Below are 24,067 nucleotides of genomic sequence, written 5' to 3'. Positions count from 1 at the left end.
GAGGCATATCCAATGAGCTTCTCAGCGCCTCCCTAAAACTCTGATTACAACTCCACGATGTTTACACATGACGCAAAAGCATAAAGCCGCTAGAAAGACGAGATCATTTCTGCAGACAGGTAGAAGATGTGAGTGCGCAATACTGGTGATTCTGTGCTGAGTGGACGCGCAGCGGAAACTGGAAGGCGACAGTGCCTTGGATTATTTGATAGGGCTTTAATAAAATTTATTATCATAGCCGATATCAAACTTTTTCAGATTGGTCATTTCTTCCATTCATTATTATTGTTATTGCACAAAATAGCATACTTAACTGTAGCCATGTCCATGTTTATTTGGACAATAGTGATTATTTTGAATCTCTTATTCATGTTCACCAGAATAAGCCATTCCATGGAAAGTGATTTTTGTTTTCCAGATCGCCTGGACCAGCAAACCGCGGAACACAATTTTGTCCGCCCAGAAGAGGACATTCAGCGGCAGCACGCTGTTTTTCGAATTAAAGCATTCAAGGAGAATTTCGTACTTAATTTATTTCCAGATTCCAACTTTCTTGCACCTACCTTCTCCGTGCAAACCACCGCAGCAAATCCAGACCTGAGTCGCTGCTTTTACTCCGGTGATGTCAACTCAGACAAGGATTCCTATGCTGCCTTGAGCCTGTGCAACGGTCTGCAAGGCGCATTTGGTTACAAAGGGTGGGAATATTTCATCAGTCCCGCGCGCAATGATTCGGCATCTGGAAACAGCGGCTCCGCAGAGAGGGCGCACGTACTGCGACGCCGGAGGAACCTTAACCTGAGCGCCAATGTGACTTCCAGGTGTAGTGTGGACTCCGGTCAGCATCATGACATTTTGCAGTCCTTGGAAAGGTACAAACACATGAAAGGGATCAATAAAGGGAATATGACTGAATCTTCTTTAAAAGGCTTGGGCAGGTCCAAGAGGTTTGCTTCGGTGCCTCGATACGTCGAGACCCTTATTGTTGCAGATGAGTCCATGGCTAAATTCCACGGCGACGACCTTAAGCATTACCTTCTGACCCTCATGTCAGTCGCCGCAAGGCTTTACAAGCACCCAAGCATTCTCAACTCCATCAACATTGTAGTTGTCAAGTTTATGGTGATTACCGAAGCTGAGAAGGGACTCAAAGTTTCCGGCAACGCCGCGCTGACTTTGCGCAATTTCTGCACGTGGCAGAAGAAGTTCAACAAAAACAACGACAAACATGCTGAATACTGGGATACCGCTATCCTCTTCACTAAACAGGTAAGAACGGATTTGGGGTAGGATTACGTGGTGCATCGTAATTCCATCTATTTAAAGCACCTGTGTATGTGGTAAATTAAACAAAAGTGCGAAGAACTTTAAATGATAGTTACCGCGACCCTATACTTGATAAGCGGGTGACATATGGAGGAATGAATGACACAGGGTTCTCGCATTTTGCAGCTATAGCAAGTATGCAATGTAAACAGTTGTCAAACAAATGTCGAAATTACTGTAAAAAGTTGCTGTTAAAGATTTCTGCGAATTTTTGATCTCGGTTCACGCCCCTGATGGCATTGTTTGCGGACTGGACGGACCCTTGAGAGAAATATAAAAACGGTGAAGGCTGTTTTCGATGCACAGCACAGGCACAGAGATGTCCTTATCTAAGTCATCTTCGCTGTCACCGTGCCGTCGTTGGCCGTGTCTAGCCAAGCCCCGCCTTCGCCTCTCCCAGCGCTTCCCCCATTGGTGCACGAGTCAATTCACGCAATGACACTGTGTCCAACTTTACATCTTACGCCAGCTCGCTTCGCTTTTTTTTAATGAAATGATTCACTGGCAATCCATACGTCTTCCTACCACTTATTATAAGCAAGGTCTGGTAGGAATAGGCTGCAGCCTAGATTTCAGGCAGCTGAGGGGACAAAGCATTGGTACACTCACGAGAAGATGGTAGTATAGCGCAGGGCACATATACGCACAGTCAAACACTACAAAGAATTTCGAGATGCCAGTTAACATTAATGCATGTGTTTGGGCAGTGGGAGAAAACTCACATGATGTAAGGAAAATGCACAAACTCCACACACATACAACAGGGACAGAATTCAAACCCTTAGCCCTCGGGGTGTGAGGCAACAATGCAAACCCATTTCACCCACTGACCGGAGATGACCTACGGAATATCAAAGGGAATGATTGTTCAGCAATTTACAGTTTTATTGCTATAGAATTTCCCAAGTAACTAATCGTTGTGCAAGTATATGATGGAGATGATGACGACTATGTGAATTTGACTTGTTAGTTTTGTTATGTTGATAATTGTCTTGAAGGGTATAATGTCTTTTTTCATCATTCATTTGGAATGCTGGATGTGTTTTAACACTGTTTCAACAGCATAGAGCAATTCATTCAGCCTAATTCTTTCTTGTCTTGCTTTTTGTGAGTGAGCTGAAAATGTACTTCCAGTAAAGTTTTATGAGTTAGGGAGATGACAGTTTTAAACACATGCTCCCTGCAAAGACCACACAAAAATATTTGCTCCTGTAATTAATGTCAAAGTCAGACAATCATTTTTATATTAATGTTTCTCTTGCTGAATCCGGTTTTCCACCCTATAAAACATCAGCACACAATACAACAGGGTTAAAATTAGCCCACCTGTAATGAGGATTACTATTCTTACCAGGCAACCAAAACACTAGACCACTAGCTAGTTTAGCGATTAAGGATGAAAGCTCTTAACTTGAAAATTGCTGCTGCAATGCGAGGATGCTGACCCTGACGCTGTTGAACCCTTGAATAAGACAAAGTCCACAAAGTACCCAACTGTAGGAACAATAAGTTGCTGTTGATGGCCGTGTAGGAAAATCAGCAGAATGTGAAGCTGACTGTGTGAAAGACTGGGATAGCGGTGTTGTGGAGGGCTGAATCTGTCCAATGGGGTAGAGGGTTTAGCGATCCTGTTGCAGGTCTTGAGCTGGTAGCTCATGGAGTGCAGTCGTGTTAAATTCCCCACTATCACACTACATACAACACGTTAGAGATACTCTGGACCTTTTTATGGGTTTCTGGAGTTGAGCACTGCCCCCCCCACTCCCCCACATGTAAACTGTTATACCTGCTGCTCCTGGACCCCTGCCCACCTCCCGGGCAACACCGCACACATTTATCCACTGGCCATTTCCCCTGGAAGATTTCAAAGACGTACTGCCAAGTTAATTAAGGTCAAGCGACGTGGGCTTCTGACAGATGGAAACACAGGCGCGTGATCTGCACACCTGATACGCGGAGAGCGTACATGCGGGTGAGTAGGCGCGCGGAACGCCAGCGTGTGGAGCTCGGAGGTTTTTCCCCTTAGCTCATTTCCGTGGCTCCTGCCATGGGTTTGCGTCATGGGAATCCGGGAGAGCTCTCTCATCCGCAACATCCCGGACCACCTGTCTCACTGCAGCATCTTAAAGAATTCCGTTTTGGGCTACAGCTTTTGGGGGAAAAAAAATGGAAAAAATTCAGCAGAGAACTGGTCAGACAAAGCGGCCCCTTCTACGTTACCCTGTGATGAGTTTTTTTCTGGTACAATGGGACAGTGGTTTTTTTGCAGCATGCCGGTGGAGGATGCCATTTCTAAAAAGGCTGGCATTGGCATTTGTCTACATAAACTCAAGTTTATTGAGTTTGTTCTCTTTAATTTAGACTTCTCTATTTTTATTAGGATCATGCGTATCCTGGAGTGCAGGTCAGGGATTTAATGGGAAGTATCCATTTCTTTGTGACGTCACCACTTCCAGCTGTGAGACGCTGGTCCTCCCCACCCCCACAGCCCACACCCCCTCGTTGCAGGGAGTCTGTTTCCCATTAAGCTTCACTGGGCTGTAATGGGAGAAGTCCCAGCGTAGCGAGAGAAGGCCCGGGGATTTGGCCCACCTGCTAGCTCATAGAAGCAACATTGCGAGACGTTTCCAACCCGGCTCGCAATGGACGAGGATGCTTGGCGGCCATCTTGGATGACCTCTGAGGGCCAGGGGACGGATACACAAGCTCGGGGGATATACAATATACATGTATGTATCCGGGATGAAACCCTGACCCCCATAGCCCTATAATTACACATTTACTAAACAGTAAATGTCTAATCATTTACACATTGACTTGACCAGGGGTGGGCAATCTTATCTGCAAAGGGCTGGTGTGTATGCAGGTTTTTGGGATAACCTGTAGGTCAGCTGTTCAAACCCAGGTGTGAGGACTCTTCAGCCAATCAGTCCTCTAATTAGTGACCTAATTAGGGAGTTGCAGCAAAAACCTGCATACACACCGGCCCTTTGCAGATAAGATTGCCCACCCCTGGACTAGACAATATAATTCACATACTACATTTACCCAGTGGGAATACTTTGGTACATGGCAGGGGGGTAACCAGGCCCTGAAAAAGGGAAAGCTCCTCATTTCTTGTGTCAATGTTTTCCAGTCTAGTCCTTGGGCACCTACAGTCAGTCCACATTTTTGCTCCTTCCCAGCTCCCTACCAGGAGGGAGCAAAAATATGGACTGTGGGTCCCTGAGGACCTGATCGGAAAGCACTGCTTATGTTTCTTAGCCTGCGGTTCTGGTTCACCTGAGCCTCCCTCCCGGGTCAAGCAGGCGTCTGCTGGGAGAGGATTTTGCGGTTGACGAAATGTCACACTACTTTAGTTTTCCCATTTTGGGAGGTCCCAACACAACAGAAGAGACCCTCACACTGCCACTCATTCCAGAAATGGCAAGTCATACTCTAGCTTGGCACATGGCCATAGGTCAGTCCTCTGTTTAGTGTTCCATCATCTGCAAATAAGAAGAACAGCAGGACATTGATTAAGGCAGGGCTGCCAACATTGGTCAGCTGGCTGGCCTGAGATTTTCAATTTGAGAGAGTCTGCACACGCATGAAATGTATGTAATTTTATTACCTTGTAAATAGTCTGTAGGGTTTGCAGAGTACTGCTTTTGATGTAGCTAATTTTAGGTTTATAATGGAATAATATAGATTTGCAGTAAGATTTCTTGCGTGAGCATGAGAGTCTGAAAGTGTGAATGTCAGGTTGTTGGCAACCCTGATTAAAGTCTCAGATAGCATGTGTTTAGAGGAACTTCTGTGTCAGAGTAGTTATTGCAAGACCGTGAGTTGCTGTCTTTTGCTGTTAAATATATTCCTTTAATTTTGCACTGTCAGGATGTTAGGAAACATTAAAAACCTCAGAGCCAAACACTCCCTAATACCGCATATCGTTTGTAGTACTGGTTTTACGGTGGATTATGGCAGGATCAGGCTCTTCCGTCGTTAGCATTGCCCTTCGCCATCATCTAGCTTGAAGCCGCTGGATCATATTTAATACTTGTCCTGGTAGATGTTCTGGACGTGGCTTGTATGGAGACGGTACGCAGATGCGATGCTAAAGAGATACAGCTGTCTGGTGAATACTATGAAGACGTCTTCCTAGAATTCGCAGAATCTTCTGTGCCGCATCATTGAATTTATTAGGTACATTTGGGGGAATTTTGAGGTAGAAATTGGTTCCATAAAGCTGTTAAGGGCTCCCATCAATGAGACAATGGGCACTTCTCACACTGTCCTCCTGACATTTTTTTCCCTCAAGAATGTATCTTATAAAGCTGATGGAGGAGAAAAATATCTTCCACTTGCTATGATTTGGAAAACAAAATGGTAACACTCATGTATAATGCATTAAAAATACATTCATGATGCAATATAATGCATTCATAAAGTATTATAAACACGGCTACAGCTATTTATAAAAAAAGGCACAACACATTATAGCCAAGTTTATTATGTATTATGAATGCTCACTGAAGTTCTCATCTATAATGCATTATAGATACCTTCATAATGCAGTACAAAGCATCCTTAATGTTTATACTGATCTTTATAATGTATTATGAAAGTACTTGTAGTGCATTATAGATGAGAGCTTCATAGACCATTCATGATGCTTAATAAACATTGGCTATAGTGTGTTATGCTGTTTCATAAATATTTATAGTTGTGTTTATAATACTTTATGAATGCATTATAATGCATTATGATGACTGCTTTAAGTAAAGCGTTACAAAAAAAACTGCTAGAGACACACGCACATACGCTAATCACTATAAGACCCCTAACCAGATTCATTTAGAATTTTATTGATTTGTTCATATTCCTCAGGTACCATCAGATTTACACATTTTAAATGGACTTTATGGCTCCTGGCAGTCCCAAGCGGATCCCATGAGAGTGCTGAAAGAATCCCAAGTTATGACGGACGTACCGCATGCCAGCACTGGGCTCCGACAGGGTACTGTCAGTCCCCACTTATGGTGAGACGCGAGTCAGCCAGAAGGTAAACATTCGAGTAAAGCCCGAGCGTACTGCTGACAGAAAGGGGCCGGAGATTCTGGAAGGTAAAACCCTGGAGGGAAAAGGCTTCAGTCACCAAACAGGCGTCTCAGGCATTACAGGGACTGAACAGTCTAGCACTGAGTCAATTTATGTAGATTTATCTAATATTCCAATATGGTTTTTGTTGGTAAGTGGCAGTGGTGATGAAGGACGTGTCAGAGTTAAGCAGGACTGTGGTTTGTCACTGATTTAATTCTGCATTCTGCACAGGGCTTAAGAATAGAAGCTATTAAGAACATTTTTCAACAACCAGCTTTTGTGACATTAAACAAATCCCCAAAGATGCCGGGAGGAGAAGAGGGGCTGCTCCGCTAATGTTCCACCACATTGAAAAGGATGCGGACAATAAGCAGAGCCCACTTACGGGAATTCAGCTACCCAGAATCCCATCCTTCTCTCTGATCGCTGACGGGGGTGTCAGTTGTTTGAGTCTCTGTGTGCCGGTTTACCAGGTTTGACTTGGGATTTGGGATGTTAAGCAGACCACATATTGTTCAGATAAATTTATTTAATAAATAAGTTTACATGCATTAAGTTGGTTCCGTATCAGTATTTGTGTTTGCTCAGTATACGGTTGGTTTAATGCACTGCAAAAAAAAAAATCAAATTTCAAACTTAAGATAAACTGTTTCTGTTTTGAGACAAGATGGCCTAAAACTAACACAATTATCTGCCATTGCAGTAAGAGAATTGTACTTGGCCAGATTTCCTAAAATAAGACAATATGGTTAAATGCAAGCAAATTAATCTTATTCATAAGATGTATTATTAATCAGTTTATTAATGAAATTAGAATCCTGTCTGAAAATAAGAGAATGCTGCTTGCTTAGATTTTAATTTTTTGCAGTGCATACTTTTCTGTCTGCAATCCAACTGAAAACACAGCTTGCAAAAATAGTTTTATAAACACTGAGATGGCCTTGAAAATTTTAATTTCTTTTTATACTCATGGGATTGGACAGTCAAGTGTCTGCTCTGTGATGTAATGAGTCCTCATTTATATGGTTGCTTGAACTAACTATCATTTGGCTCACGGGTGGGGGGACTGCAGCTGTGGCATGGCTGGGGATTGGCTGGGGATTGGCCCTCGCCTCCAGCTTGGTGGGAACACTTTTCCCTCGGGAAGCATGCAAATGGAACAATTTGGACCATAAAAACCCAAGAAGCGTAATGAAAATCTCATGTTTGTACTGCCGGGCGCCAATTAGGTCAATCCTCCATGAAGAGTTATATAAACTGATGATTAAGAGGTTTGGAAGGACTGGAAGGAGAACAGGCAGTGTGTAATGAAACCATAGCTTGCTGGGGAAATCAGAGTTGCCCACGGCAACGTTTATACTTTCAAATGTGATAGCTGTGGTAGTGGTTTCTGGGTCTTTGATTACAACTCTGTTGGTATAACCGTAAGAGCCTGTTTGGGATTCTTTTTAGCACAGTTTTTGTACCATAGTGACCTACAGAGGTGATGTTTCCCAAAATGTCATTGCCTTTTCATCCATGGCATGCCACAAAGTATGACAGCGTTTTAATGGCATACCGTGGCAGTGTTTAAATAGAGCTTGTTTGCTTGAGTCAGCGACAGTTTGCTTATGAATACTGGATATATACCCTTTCATGGCAATACGGCAAGAAAAACACTGAGAACCGAAAATGAGTTTGAAAAATGGTGATGGACTACAATCCTAAACATTTTTCAAGTTAACATTTCCTCATAGGAGCTCAGCTCTAAGTAACTTCAAACCGAGCTGCACTTAGCGTCCATGAGGATGATGACACTGGAAGAAATAACAGCTAAATATTTCCAGATCTCTTGGATCGCTCCAGTGACATCGGTGTCATTCGGTGAGCTGTCATCTTCGGGGAGGAAAGAGAGAACCATCAGGAATGAAGCTTTGAGTTTGCCCAAGACTGACATCATCTGCAGGGGTGTCCATCAGCTATTTGTTCTGTTCTTCATAGTAACTAGTATGGGTGTCTGTGGTGGGGGGGGGGCATTTGTGAGGCACCTGCTTGTGCACAATGGATGCTATTTGTGTAAACAGGGGCCCCAAGGACTGGGGACTCACTGGGGTCGACTGGGACAAAGCCAAGGAAATAAACAAGTTAATGACCGATAAACAAAAGTGACATTGATCCTCCGTTCACCCTCTCTTCTGCACATGTGCGCACATCTGGATCAGGCTTGTGGAAAGTCTTCTTTGGTGTGTAAGCAATTACTTTAGATGGCTGTATGGTTTTAATGGGATGGGTGTTTTTGAAAACGAGATAAAAGCCGCAATTTGGGTGGGATGTAAATCATACATAATATATAAGTTTAATATTCTACGTTTGTACGCATGTACACGTGTGTGTGTAATATTGTTACTGTCAGATAGGGTAGGCCGTGTCATGGCTGTTGAGGTTGTCTGCAGTTATAGTGTGAATGGTTTTGTGTGTATCTGCCTAAGTAGAGCCTTCGTCTGCAGTGTCATACTAAGGAGATCACAAACGGCAGTTTAATGCTTATGCAATTAGGCTAAATGGACTCCAGAAACCGAGCTTTGCGGAAAATGGGCCTCTCCTTCCAGTGCAGGCAGTCTGTTAGGTTTCGCATACACTCCTGTCTGAGAGATGTGAGCGTCTGCATAAACAGGCTGCCTGCTGACGTCCCCCACAGATAGATAAGAGGGTCTGACACGAGGGTAGAACAGGAACCGCGGTCCGGCGAAGATTCAGCCGCGTCACAGACGGGATCCACTGAAAACGAATGCGACTACAGCGGGCGGCGCTTAGACCAACAAAACGCAGATACAGATCTTCATAACTGTATGAAACGCTGTGCCACCGCTGGCTTATCTGGAGGACTCTTAGTTAATACTCTTAATACTTTTCAAATACATTTAGTAAATATTGGGAGTATTCAAGACAGAAAACAAGGTAGACAAAGTCCTAATAGAAGTATTGTACTTTAAAGTAGGGTTTCCGAACCGATTGATTTCTGAGGAGCGTTTTACGTTGTGCAAAAATGTCATGTAATTAATAATTTTAACCATTTCTTTTTCAGATACCAAAAGAAGGTGCTAATGTGTGGAGCTGTAAAAAACTGAATATATATTGTTTATATTTGGAAATTAACCAACTCCTCCATGAAACCCCCAGGGTCCTGTGGTCTTGGGGATGGGAAAGCTCTACTTTAGAGCTGCTAAATATGGGAGTAAAGAAGTTCCTGACACACAGGTGTGATGGTACCTAAAGCTCAGCAGATCGCCCTCCCCTTCCCCAAACCTGCTGATTCTCCTTTTCTCTCGGCCAACAGGACCTTTGCGGCGCCTCGACCTGCGACACCCTGGGCATGGCCGACGTGGGCACCATGTGCGACCCCAAAAGGAGCTGCTCTGTCATCGAGGACGACGGCCTCCCTTCAGCCTTCACCACCGCGCACGAGCTCGGTCAGTCCGCCGGGGCCGCCGCATTTGCCCGAACGTGTTCGGTGTCATGGTCCATAGCAATCTGGTGCTACCCGAAATGTGTTTTATTCACAACTTCATTTCAAATCATGCTTTATTTGCCATTTGCACAAGTATGAGAATAGGTATGTTGAAATGCACTAGTTTCCACATATCTCATCATGCTCTCCAGACATGCACATACATATAGAGGTGAGAGCTGAAGCTTGGAGCCTGAACGTAGGGTCAGCCATTTATTCAGCTCTTGTTCAAGAACTCAAAAGGGATGCAGCTACTCTGCCGAGGACAGGAGTTGAAAAAGTCTCTTTCCCAACACGGACATAACCCACTGAGCCACACACATCATCAAATGCATGGCTACTTAGGATTTTATTAACGTTAAAAACACTCTGCAAGGCAACTAAGATTAAAAACGTTTCATAAGGTCTCTTGCGACCACCACAGAGAGTCGTCTCCATGATCTGCTGCTCTGTGGCTTGATGTCTGTCACAGCAGTGAAGGGCTCTTCATAAGGGTCTAACGCAAGCCTTTGTGGCCACTACCTATCATTTCCCGGACCAAACCTGTGCTACACTTTCTACTGTGTGATTTTCCGGTGTCGTGGAAACTCGATCCAACAGCAAGCCCTGGGGTAATAAGTTGGAAAAACAGCTGATATCTCCTGTCACAGTCATTTACCGAGCTTTTCTCTGCTGGGATCGGAAACACTGTTTTTGCCTCTCCTTCCGTATCACTCCTCGTTAATCTTTTTTTTTAAATTGGACTTTGCTGACACTCTATTGAAGCCTCAGTCCTCAGCTGCCATGAGATTCTTTTGAAGTCTAGGTTGGCACTATCTGGGCTCGGTGGCAGTGAGTGTCGAGTAAATCATCTGCGGAGGACCTCGAAGGAGAATTTTGATCGAGAACAGATGGGAGAAACATTTACAGATGTGTGAGAATCACACGGAGTAGGACCGGCCTGGAATGGCTTCAGCAGAACCATACTCTTGTTCTTGGGATGTGGCACATTCAACAGAAGAGTTCTGTACATGGATTTTATCTTTTGTTGTAGGACCTGGACTTGTGATGTGCCCGACTTTGCCTGCTTCTGTAAACGTCCGTATCGGATGCATTAGAAGTTACCCTAAAAGTGCAATTGACAGATTGCTTTAAGTATAGTTTGTACGTTTAGCAGTTAGCAGTTGGGTAATTGTCCAAATTGCACACTTTTACCTGCGCCTCACATGCGATCCCACACAGGGCACGTCTTCAACATGCCGCATGACAACGTCAAGGCCTGCGAAGATGTGTTTGGCAAGCTGAGCGATAACCACATGATGTCTCCCACGCTGATCCAGATCGACCGCACCAGCCCTTGGTCTGCCTGCAGTGCAGCCATCATTACTGACTACCTGGACAGTGGTCACGGTAAGCTGGCTCCCACATTTCTCCTCTCGGAAACCTCCTCTGGTATTACTGTCGGCTGCTTTTGCATTCCCCCGTCGAATAAAATTAGCCCTTAAGTTTTTCCCCTTTGCCAGATCAGCTAATATGAAGGAATTATAATCCTCACATAAATTGTAAGATGGTGCATGTGTGGCATAGGCCAACTGGTTCTTTATTGGCTTTTCCAGTCCAGTTCATGAGTTTGGCGTGAGTGTCTTAGTTTCCTGTTTTTCTTCTTTGGCTATATATTTCACAATAAAAACAAACGACACATGACTGACATGGGTGGAAGAGAACAAACATGATTTTCCAAGCCCATCCATCCATCCATATTCCAAACCACTTATCCAGAACAGTGTTCCAGCAAACCTGGAGCTTATCCCAGGCAACATACGGAATGGGGAACCCGCTGGTTGGGATGCCAGACCCCTGCATTTTTTTTCCTGAGAACACAATTTTTATGTTGTGCTCCAGGTCTAGCTACAGCAATCCCAGCAGTGAATCTATACAATTGTCTCCAAGCCTCGGATGATGTCAGGTCCAAGCCGGTTGACCTTTACTTTCCCATCTGTCTGGAATTATAGGGCTGATAGACAAGAAACGGTTAGTTTGGTACCTGGCTATGTGCCAGTGCAGATATTCAGGGTACAGAGTGTACAGAATATATCGGTTAGTGCTTTTTTCATGAAATGTGCCTGCAGGAACAGGAGTGACATAGAGAAATCAACAAAGGAGGTTGCTTCTAAGCGAAGTTTCAATTGCACTTTTCTCCTGGGATTTTTAGTAAGAACATACAGACACATAGAGAACATTCGGTGCCGCTTACCCCTCTGGTTTGTTAATGCTAGGATCATGTGTTGTTACATTGCTGTAGAGGGCGCACAATTTTCTCTGTTTTTTGGAGAAATCTCGAACCCCCGTAACCAAAACAACGGGACTCTTTGAGCTTAGCCAGAAGGCAAATTTCTCTCAGAAGAGATTTTTTGAGAAAACATTAATGCAAACAGTGCAATTATTTTTAATTTCCAAAATCTAATAATTAACCGCATATCAAAGGACGTAAATTCCTGAGTACCTATTCCAGATTTTTCCAAAAGCCAAAGAAAACAATGAACACTGAACAGCTCTGCTTTAACAAATCATAAGACTTCCATAGTGCCTTTACTGTACTGCTATGTGCATGTATTCAAAAGCGGCACCACTTTTGGAAACTGAACTCGTCCCTTTCTAGTAGTTTCAGCTGATCTCCAGGGAGGTTCCCTTTGTGATTCTTAAGAGGTAGCAGCATTAAAATAGTCTTCTGGCTCAGCCTTATCTATCTGAACCAGAATTTTGTGTTGTTTCATATCACATCCCTTGTAAGCTGCCTTTGCTCAACACCAAAGAGATATAGTTCTGCAGCCCTGTCCTTGTATGGTATGGTGTTTCCCCCCATTTCTACATGAGAGTTCCACATGGAATTTTATTGTATGTTTTTACAATGACAGTATAGGTGTAATATGTCTTATGAAGGTCAATGACCATGAATGGGCAACTAGGGCTAAATAGCATTAGCATTATGTGTGGTACGGGAACCATTAAGAACAAAGGTTTTGTTCTAAATTGTGCGAGAGGACTAGCAATGGCTTCACATTTGTAGAGATGGATAGTTCGGGTTCAGAAATTAAAAATCCAGACCATGATTCTGTTTCAACACACTAGTTGAGTACTCTGTGACTGAGTCAACTGGTTGGTTGAAATAAAATCTTGGTCTGGATTTTTAATTTCTGAACCTGAGCTATCCACCTTTGGCACTGGGCACTACTCTGCTGTGCTAGTCTTGTAAAGCTTATGCACTGTTTGCATCCTACCTCCTGTTGCTCAGTCCTTCAGATATGATCCTTCAATGCACCATCTCTCCTTTGCTCTGCAAAGCACTTTTATATGGATTTGACATCCATTTTCAACTGGTGGTTGTGAGAGTAGTAATGACCAAGCCCTGTCGAAAGTGGATTCCCAGTAGGTATCCATTATAGTTTTACTGTAAGTTAGGGGGAAAATTGGCCACATAAACAGCCCGGTGGCAGTACATTGCTCAGGGTAACATTTAAAATTCTCATTGCAATGTAAATACTGTAAACCAATATTTACAGCATGATTTCGTCTGCATGATTATTTTTCAGCCACAATACCCTCACTGCTGTTTCTGTTCTGTCTGCGTGCTTTTCTATGGAGTGAACGATTTTGGTTTCAGGTTCCAAAAGCTTTCGCCATTTTAAGGTTTTTGATTATAATTTAATGTCATGACCGTTTAGCCTTGATTGCTACGCCTTTTACATTTTTTTCCAACTTGTTCTGTTGTATAGTTTTTGCCATGAAATAGACATTTTTGAATCTTTGCTCACAGACATATATTTTTTTACGATGTGGCTCCTAAGATCACAATTGCACCATGACCTGAATGAGCCTACATCATAAACAATGCTAACAAAGCTGTCACCAGCTGGGATTTCTTCTATTGGTTGACAAGGCTTAAGCAGTTTAAGATTTACTGTGGTTGGTGCCATTAGGGGATCTGTTTGAATGAATGAATGAATGAAAGTTACATTTATGTTGCGCTTTTCTAGAAACCCAAAGGGCTTCAACCACTTCAACCACCACCACCGTGTGGCAATTCTGCGGCAGTACGCTCGCCACACAGTAGCTAAGGTGGTGAAGGGGCAGGAGAGAATTTACCAATTAGATACAGGGGATGAATAGGAGGCCAGATTTGATAGGGCTTCAGTGGGCAATTTTAGGCAGGAAATCGGGGTACCACCCCTACTCTTTTGAAGGATGCCCAGGGATCTTTTATGACCTCAGAGATTCAGGAGCTCGGTTTCACATCTCATCTGGAGGACGGCACCATTTTTACAGCACAGTGTCTTTGTCACTGCACTGGGGCATTGGGATCCACACAGACCAAGGGATGGGCTAACCTGCTGGCCACACCAACACCTCTTCCAGCAGCTCAGCGGCTTCTCAGAAGCTCCTGATTGCAACTATGCTTTCAGGAAACATACCCAGGACTGGGTAGATTGAAATTAATTTTACCATAATTACTCATGAGTTCCAGTAAATGTGTGCTAAGGAGCCACCCATGGGTGACAACTGAATCACCCTTTATGCCACTGAGCACCTCACCATTCCAAGGCCCCCGGCCCCCAGCCCCCAGCCCTCAGCCCACTCACGCTCCACATTCTGACCTACAGGCTCTCATGCTCCGGAAAATATTTGTGTGGTTCAGCATGAAATATGGTTCGCGTTAGTGGCTAAATCTGGAGACAGGCAGGGGCACAGATCATTTCATTTAATTAGGCCATCTCAGGCATAAATGCTGCCCTGAATTATCTGCACACATACCTGTGGTCTCATTTATTATGAGAACCACAGTCTTGAAATTAGAGGCGAATAAACACTCTTGTAGGCATGTAAATGAAGTGATGCTTTGAAGTCATTTTTGACAGTATGCAGTCTGTCCACAACATGTGTAATGTATGTGGATGCTCATAAGAGTTTTATTTACACAAAAAATGTTCTGAGGGCAGAAGGAAAAATGATTGGTTCAGAGAAATAACCAATCAGATTTTAGAGGAGGTGGGACCAAGACGTCTGATTGGTTTATTCCACCTCTTCTGGATGCTTGGACCCACCTACAATCTGATTGGTTATTTCTCTGAACCAATCATTTTTTGTTCTGCCCTCAGAACACTTCTGTGTAAGTAAGACTCCCATGAGCTTTATGGACTGCATATATGAGAGTGCTGATGTCGTTACAGGTGACTGCTTGCTGGATCAGCCCCAGAGTGTTTTGGTCCTGCCCGACGTCCTCCCAGGAATCACCTACAGCCTTAGCCGACAATGCGAGCTGGCCTTCGGGAGCGGCTCCAAGCCTTGCCCGTACATGCAGTCCTGTGCGAAGCTGTGGTGCACGGGCAAAGCCCGGGGCCAACTGGTCTGTCAAACGCGCCACTTCCCCTGGGCCGATGGCACCAGCTGTGGGGACAGACATCTGTGCTACCAGGGCGTCTGCATGGACAAGGATAACATCACCAGGATCAAGGTAGACAGTCCGGATTCTCTTTGACTCCTCCCTTCATGGCTGCGCCTTCCTCTACCTGGCAGATACATTATTGTTCCTGAGCAGAGTCGTCGGGGTGTGTAAATGTATTCAGTTTTTACAATATGAATCTTAAAAACGCAGTGACTGGTTGGTTTTTGTTGCACCATGCTGGTAGCTTCAGTGGGTAGGATTTTGGTGCCTGCAGCCCAGGACAGATAGACCTGGACTGGATGTGTTTTTCTCCCAGGTGGATGGCCGATGGGGGAAGTGGGGAGTGTTCGGCCCATGCACTCGCACATGCGGGGGTGGCGTGCAGCTGTCCAAACGGGAGTGCAACAGTCCTCTGCCAGCCGAAGGTGGGAAGTATTGCCAGGGCATCCGCATCCGGTACCGCTCCTGCAACCTGGAATCCTGTCCAGACACAGGTATGGTTCAAGGCCAAAAAAGAAACCTCATCTTACAGGCTTTACTGAGATGTCACAGGGATTGCTTTGATTGCTGACGTGGGTGAGTACATACTTAGTGACTAGAACTTAGACACCTCCTTCAGTGAAATCTGCTACATGGTCGTACATCCTCGAATAACCAGCAAGCTTGGTGCTGACGAACACATGCATAATCATCTCATCAACAGGTAAAAGCTTCCGTGAGGAGCAGTGTGAGGCCTTCAACGGCGTCAGCCTCAACACCAACCGCCTTACCCCATCTGTGGTGTGGGTCCCCAAATTCTCTGGAGTTTCCCCCAAAGATCAATGCAAGCTTATCTGCAGAGCCAACGGCACAGGCTACTTCTATGTCCTTGCTCCCAAAGTGAGCACCTTCTCATGCTATTCTTTTTAATATTTATTTCTGTAACAGGCAATTAGGTGCCGCTGCGATCCACCAATGCACGTGGATGGCAGTGAAAATTCCACTGCAAAATTAAAATGGCAAATCACTCTTCAGTAAGATTAATTCATAAATATCAGTGAAGTTCTTTTAATAGCTACAGATATTGATGAAGTTAGCTTTAACAAATAAGCAAACAGAATCAAATTAATGAATTAACTTTTAATGAAAGTCAACACCACAAAACTGCTAAGGAAATATATAATTACACTGATCTGCATTCCACTAACAAACAATAAGGCAATAAAAAGAATAAAAATAAAAAATTAAATCTGCTGGCGCACCATTGATACCGAAAAGCACGCTGCGACATCGGTACTGGCCTTTTTTTCCCATGAAGAAAGAGTGAGGCCAGCTGGAGGAAAAGCTTATCGCTGAGAGATAGGGGAGTGTGCAGTGAGACAGAACAGGTGTGGCCGTCATGTTGGGCTTGGGCCTGAGAAAGTGGTGGGGGTGTGGAAACAGAGGAGCATGAAATCTTCTCACACAGCTGCAGGGTGTCAGGGTGCACTGTTTACTTGGCCGACACGGGATCATCCTGCTGAAGCCCCACACCCAGCCGGTACCGAACTCAGATTTGCTGCAAATCCAAAACTTCCAAAAGCACTTTAATTTGAACAATGGAGAAATTTATAACTGAATAACATTTTGAGGAAGGTCTGACTCGGGGAGTGACTCGAAGAGCAGCATGCATGTGTATTCTATACAAAGTGGCTGTGGTTGAAAAACCTTCACATATGATGTTTTCCTGGTATTTAAAGCTATTTTTGTCCTGGTGCTGGCAGTATTTTTGACATATGCAAATTAAGAGGGTGATGGCAGTTTGTGGGTGTATGAGGGCAATCACTTACGTTACGACTGGAATACTTGTCCAGTCTTTTGACATATTCTAAAGATAGCAGCTGAAGAAAAACAGCTCTGAGAATTAGGGATGAAGACACAGTGTCATGTCTGGCTTCGACGTCACACCTCCGAGAAGGCCAGAGGTCCTTCATGGACTCATATTTCTCAGCCAGCAGCTTGCTGACACCTTCTCTATAGATGGTGGACAGCCCACTTTGTGGCTAATCGCTGTTGGTTCAGATAGTCAACTGTAGAGTGAAGGTTTCCATCTGCATGGTTTCAGGAAATAGCCAGAGGTCTCACCACCAACTAGTTCCCGTTATATATATTAGCTGGGCTTCTATGTAAAATTACATAGCTGATTGTTTTCCATTCATTTAGGGTAATTATGTTAAATTTAAGTACTTTAACCATTGGGTCACCTAGTACTTCTAACAATCTCATGCACTCTGGTTCTCTCCCCTGTCTTGCAGGTAGTGGATGGGACTCCCTGCTCCCCTGACTCCTCTTCTGTCTGCGTCCAGGGAAAGTGCATGAAAGCAGGCTGTGATGGCAAGCTCAGCTCCAAGAAGAAGTTTGACAAGTGCGGTGTGTGCGGGGGCGACAACCGTGGCTGCAAAAAGGTCTCGGGGCTCTTCACCAAACCCATGTAAGAGACCCTTCTTCCTGCCATTCAAGGATAGGCCAGGAAAGTAGAGACCCCCTGGAATGGCAGGATTACCCACAATTCAGGGACGTCCCCCTGTAAAAAGAGCTTGACATATGATACACTTCTGTGTTGCAAATGTAGTGTTTAAATCCCACATGTGGTAGATGAATTTAGTTTTAAACCAGTATCAGTGCTTCTAACACTTTTGTATAAGTTCATTTTTAAACAGTATCAGTAGGCAGGTACTGTACATGAACAAATTTGTTGTGGCAGTTGTGTTTGTGGCAAGACTCGTGGCAAAAAGCTATGTAGGATACATTTTTAAATACTGTGTCTGCGTTAAAATTGCATTTTGATCAAAATGTCCTTCAGAATTTACCATGGTATCGATGGTATTGACCTTTGCCAGTAGGGGTAAAACCTAAATACCTTTGGTCAGGCTATTAAATGCTCCTTGTTCTAACTGACTAACACACCCCTATTTTGGTTCTCAGACATGGCTACAACTTTGTGGTGATGCTTCCCGTTGGCGCCTCCAACATTGACATTCGGCAACGTGGCTACAAGGGTCTGGTGAATGACGACAACTACCTGGCGGTGAAGGACAGCAAGGGGCAGTACCTGCTGAACGGGAACTACGTGGTGTCAGCCGTGGAGCGGGACATCCTGGTGCGTGGCAGCCTGCTGCGGTACAGTGGCACGGGCATGGTGGCGGAAACGCTGCAGGCTGTCAAGCCCTTGAAGGAGGCGCTAACGGTGGAGGTGCTCTCCGTGGGCAAGATGACACCACCACGCATCCGCTACTCCTACTACCTGGCCAAGGAGAGCAAGGAGGAGAGGACCCTGAAGAAGGAGGGCAGGAGCAAAGCCGAGAACAGCGTGCTGGTCGACAGCAATAAGGTGGAGCTGAAGAAGCCAACATACGTGCAGAATAAGTGGATGGCGGCGGGCTGGGACGAGTGCTCGGTGACGTGTGGCAGTGGGCTGCAGAAGAGGATGGTGCAGTGCCTGGACCCGGAGGGTCACTCCGCCACTGACTGCGACTCTGCCTTGAGGCCCAGTGCCCTGAGGTTCTGCGGTGACCCCTGTCCTGACTGGGATGTCGGGGAATGGTCTCCGTGCTCCAAGACCTGTGGCAAAGGCTTCAAGAGGAGGGTGCTGCGTTGCATCACCGTGGCGGGGGATCTGCGGCCACGGGACCATTGTGCCGGCAAGCGGAAGCCGCAGGAGCTGGACTTCTGTACGTTGCGGCCTTGCTAAGTTCTTGCACCCCCATCTTCCTCTAAATTTTTTTTTCCTACGTATTGGACGAAAGAAAGGGATGACTATCATTTAACAGTCTAGAACCATGCTTGTCCTCTTGAGAAAGATACACGGACAATTAAAGGGAGGAGCAGCGAAAAGCAAATGAGGAATAGCGATCACATACTCTGCAGGCCACTGATTTCATATACAGAGCTGGAGTTCAGCCCAGGCATCTACCTCCATTTAAAAATGGCTGTTAAACACACTCAAACACACGTCATATACCGAGTGTGAACATGTGTGCCAATGCAACTGTATGCCGTTTACCTAATTAAAGACGTCCAGATATGAAATTCAAAAATATTAATTAAAGGTCTTTGATAGTCTCAAAAACATCAGGTGGTACTGAAAGCAGCAGGCCATTTTCTTCAGATTAATAAAGAAGTACCTACACTGGCAAAATTAAGATTTTAAAAGATCATTACATCGATGCCTTTAGATATCTGCAGAGATGTATCGTTTTGTTTTGAGTTGCCATATATGGTTATACAAGGATGTTGGGCCAAGGCATTACGTCACGGCATTCTGAGTCCTTGAAGATGTGAATATCAAGTTATGCTTATGTAGGTTCCACATAATTCAGCTGAATCAGTCAAGGACTGTTAAAATTGAGAATGGATTAACTAGGAAGCCTTAAGCGCTTTCTTTTTAAAAATCTTACATTCAATAAAACCCAAATAGAGGATTTTGCTAACGCATTCCTGTGGTTTCACAGACTCTTATTAGCCTGAACTCCTTAATGGTAAGTGCGCCCGTCAAGACAGTTAAAATAACATTTTGCAGAAAGTGCCCCATTTATGCTTGCACATCTGGCATGGCTCCAAGCAGCATAGTGCGGCATGGATTTGCCCTGTCTCTTCGCTATGGCTGTCTTTCCTTTTGACATTGTGTTTGTGTGCCAAGAGACCAGTCTGGATTCAGTGGAGTCAGCAACCGAGGTACTGGCATGGATCCAACCTAAAGTGAATTTCTGCACTAGACCGTCATTCGACAGGAAAGGAGTACCTGTTGACCTAATGAGATAAACCAAACAGGACTCGCTGGGGTACCTCCATACACATTGGCATACACTTAGATCTGTTAGTTGCATCTGTTTCCCCTGACTGCGGCTGAATCATTGTTTTAATGTAACACTGAACAGTAGCTGTCCATCAGGTGGGTTGGTACCCTCTTCTTGGCCTTTGGCAGAGAACTCTGCTCTCGTTGATGCTTTGAGGTTGTTAATCTTGCCTTCTTGTAAGCTGCAGATGAATAAATCAGGACAAATGTTTTACTGCATTTCAGTAAAAGGCATTATGAGGTATCATCTCAAATCTTATATCAGTGCTTATCAGAGGTGTGTAGTTAAGATGCAGAAAGTAAACATCCAGACCAAGAGTTTGTTTCAACCATCAGTTGAGCATAAAGAGTCACAGAGAACTCAACTGGTGGGTTGAAACAAAATCTTGGTCTGGATTTTTACTTTCTGGACCTGAACTATGCACCTCTGGTACTCATTAATATATTAAGCATGCTTTCTGACGATGCATTTGGTGCTCAGTGTCAACATGAGGAATGTGATGTCTTTCATAAGGGAATCCTGCAGCTGTCATGTCATCTACTTTGGGAGGACGGTGATTTTTTTAATCTGGTGTGAGCGACACTCTCTTCCTTCACTCACAGTGACTAATCTGTGCAATGCGTCTCTGTTTGTGATGGCAGTTTACGGATCACACTAGCTAGCAAATGTCATAAGTGCGGGTTGAGAAGCAGGTGATGCATCATAAAAGGGCCGTAAGAAAGAAGCATCTGACCTGAATACAAAATGAATCTTTCAGAGGCTGAAATGGTATCACTTTACTTGAACCTGTCTTCTATGATGCGTTATAGATACCTTCAAAATGCATTATTAAGGTCGATATAAGAATTAATAAAGCATTACAGCATCTTTTATTGACAGTCATATGGCATTGACATATGATACTTCATAAGCTCCAATGAAGCTCTCATCCATAATGCACTATAGATACCTTCATAATGCATTCTGATGGTCGGTATAAGCATTAAGCATGCTTTGAAATGCATTATAAAAGTATCTATAGTACATAATAAATGAGAGCTTCATAAAGCATTCATAATGCATAATAAAAATGACTATAATGTGTTATGACTCATTTTTATAATGCTTTATATAATGCATGAATGCATGTCACAAATGTGTTCATAGATTCTTATAGACATGGCATTAACAGAAAGTGCTACCATTAAAATTCCAATTGGCCCAACATGTGAAGCATGTAGATGTATTTTCCAACAGTCTGGTTTACCGGGAGTGCAGCAGTCTTGGCCGTAACTAGGCTATGTGACCCTCACTGGTCTGAAAACGTTCCTCTCCCAAACTCAGCAGTACAGCTGTCACTATCGTGCTCTGTCTGGTACAGTTGCCATTAATAAGTTATTGTGATTAAATATATAATGTGGCAAAAAAGGCATGGTTTTTGTATTGCTGTACATGTATCACCCAGTTGGACTCTCAGTTTCTCAACTGTATGTGTATCTAGTTTATGAAAACTTTGTAATCCACTACGTATTGTTTATTATTTTATTATTGATGTTATTATTTTTGCTTTGGTTCGGAGGGGACCACATCTTCCATCTAAAAGATGGTTCCTGTATTATTTGGAATGTTTTCTTTTGCACATTGTACAGCAAAAGAAATAAATGTTAATTCAGCTGCGTCGTATGCTATGTATACATTCATTCAGCTGTGTACCAATAAATAATGTAAATACCGTCAATACCGTCCCCACTGTCATGTTTTGCGTTTTCTCTCAGCCTCAGCTATGGCACATATGGAGTCGTTTAGATATAATACCTTCAAAGCACCTCAGACTTTGCTTGTCAGTGTTTGTCTTGCAATGGGCCTGATCAGTGTTCAGAAGTTAGACGTGGTTTATTTTTTGATAGTCTGCTTGCTTTGATTGTCAGCGGGGGTTCCTCTGTACATTCCAGCCAGCTCATCCTAACTGCTGATGATTACCTTAGACATCACAGGAACATCAGTACCGTGTATGAAGTACTGTGGTCACAAGCATATTCTCATGGTGCCCGGTTCGTATTAACAAAAACTCCTGCTATTAGACTAAATCAGGACAAATGTTTTACTGCCTTTCAGTAAAAGGCATACAACAGTAATGATATTCCTCTGTGAACATAATAAAGCCACCCCCCCCCCCATCCAAAGAAAATTACTGGTTATTCCCCCAGGCTTTGTCACTGGGACAATCGTGAGACCTCACTACACAGAAAATTCTGGAAAGGGGCAGTCTGCACATGGATAGAAAACAGATCATGCTTTTTAATTCTTAAAGTGCATTTTTGGTACCTTACTATCTCTTCCAATTCTCTCTTTTTTTGTGCCTGGAAAGGCTACAACACAGGGAGGGAAAAGTCTGGAAGTAGCAAACTTAACCGAAGGCTCGTAGATGCAGCCATGTATGGAAGTCTGACTGATACATGCAGGGTTTGCCAGAAGAAAGAATCAAAGCCTTTCAAGGGCCGAAACAAACTGGGAGATTACATCAGACACAAGGCATTGTTATCTCAGTTTCCTCACAAGTCAACCTGTTTAGTACTAGCTGGGCTATTAAAGGAATACCCTGCATTATATTTTTGCAGAAATTAATCAGGGCTACATAGTGCAATACGGCAAACATGGAAGTGATTCATCTGATTAAAAGCAAAGGATGAGAGGAAGTCTTGTAAAGAGAAATTAAGGCCAGGCAAAATCTTTTAGTGTGCTTTGTTGTCAATAATGAAGTCACTGCAGGTCTGCTCTCTGGGACAGAAACCAGTACATCGTGTTTCTAAGCCTCGCAAATTGTAAAGCACTTGGAATTGAAAAAACTTCAGGCTGAGAGACTGAAGACAAGATGAGTATTACATAGATAATAAAATTTATTTGCTCAGTAGCTTTGACATTCTTCTCTCATTCTTGAAGGACGGAACAGCCCCTAGAGTGATGGCAAGTGCAGGTGTTAAGGATTGCAGCTTTAGGTGGAGGAGATAGACAGGGTCAATACATTTGAGCTAAACTTCTAACTAACCCTAACCCTAACCCTAAGAGGTGGTTTGGGGTTTAATCTACTTTTTTTTCCCCATAATCATTTATCCAAAGCAAAGTTTAGCCAACCCCTGGGTAACTGGGGATTAAGCACCTTACTCAAAGGCCCAGTGGTGAAATTACTCCAACTCTGGGATTTGAGCCGGCAACCTTCTGATCACAAGCATAGCATCCTGTCCTGCTGAGTCATCCTCCCCCCACTTTTACATCTTCTTATCTGTCGGGCAATAGAGACTGAGTCCACATGACTGGAATTTGGACCGAATCGACTATGTGCAGCAGCACTCCTTCCATCATTCAGAGCTGCTGCCTGATTCTGCTGAATCCAGCAGTCTGGCCTTCAAAAGCCGACCGAGGCCCCATCTTAGCCAATAATGTGCCCCACTGTGAAGGGGGCCTTGATGGATCTTCCAGGTTTAACTTAACTTAACTTAACTTAACTTAACTTATGCGCAGGTATCTGTGTGTATGCCGCGTGGGTGAAAAGAGAGGATGGATCACACATGGATTTGAAGGCCCTGAAGCCTCCCAAATCATGCACAACTGTCTGCTCACATCAGCAATAAAACTCACCAGGGGAGTCGCGGAGTCTGTCAACGCTCATTGACAGCTGGTGATAGGAGGAAACAGAGAGAGAGGGTGAAATCAAACATTCAGCCGGGCAGTCGGGCCCTGTGCTTCCTCTTCAAGATAACTGAACCTAGTCTAGCTTTTTGTGCATGTTTCTTATTCTTCTTAACCCATCTTGTGGCATGTTGTGGGGGGGGGGGGGGGGGGGGGTGGTGGAGTAGGAGGCCAGGGGTTGGGGGAGAACGGGGATCACGTGCCATTGGCAGCTATGCTAGGCCAGGCTACAGCAAACATGAAGACCTGCAGTTTCCTGATCAACGGCATTTT

The 24,067-nt window shown here is 44.1% G+C and overlaps 1 protein-coding gene across 1 annotated transcript; it reads left to right on the top strand.

The window, feature by feature from the left end:
- Nucleotides 1-96: 96 nt before the first annotated feature.
- On the top strand, nt 97-21,845 carry LOC111846245 (A disintegrin and metalloproteinase with thrombospondin motifs 15-like). Its single transcript, XM_023816269.2, has 8 exons — nt 97-1,269; nt 9,725-9,857; nt 11,117-11,284; nt 15,100-15,383; nt 15,631-15,808; nt 16,018-16,193; nt 17,588-17,763; nt 18,258-21,845. Exons 1-8 carry the CDS (start codon nt 322-324, stop codon nt 19,021-19,023), a joined length of 2,829 nt encoding a protein of 942 aa, XP_023672037.1. The 5' UTR covers nt 97-321; the 3' UTR covers nt 19,024-21,845.
- The last annotated feature ends 2,222 nt before the right edge of the window (nt 21,846-24,067 follow it).

Source organism: Paramormyrops kingsleyae, chromosome 18 (genome assembly GCF_048594095.1).
Source record: "Paramormyrops kingsleyae isolate MSU_618 chromosome 18, PKINGS_0.4, whole genome shotgun sequence".
NCBI lineage: Eukaryota > Metazoa > Chordata > Actinopteri > Osteoglossiformes > Mormyridae > Paramormyrops > Paramormyrops kingsleyae.
This window is presented reverse-complemented; position numbering and strand designations above follow the sequence as displayed.

What these genes read in the sequence shown, in the direction of transcription:
- LOC111846245 (XM_023816269.2), top strand. Translation starts at nt 322, where the DNA reads ATGTCCATGTTTATTTGGACAATAGTGATTATTTTGAATCTCTTATTC. An exon ending in CTACCTGGACAGTGGTCACG is followed by an intron (nt 11,285 to 15,099) that starts GTAAGCTGGCTC and finishes ATGTCGTTACAG; the next exon opens with GTGACTGCTTGCTGGATCAG. An exon ending in TCTATGTCCTTGCTCCCAAA is followed by an intron (nt 16,194 to 17,587) that starts GTGAGCACCTTC and finishes CCTGTCTTGCAG; the next exon opens with GTAGTGGATGGGACTCCCTG.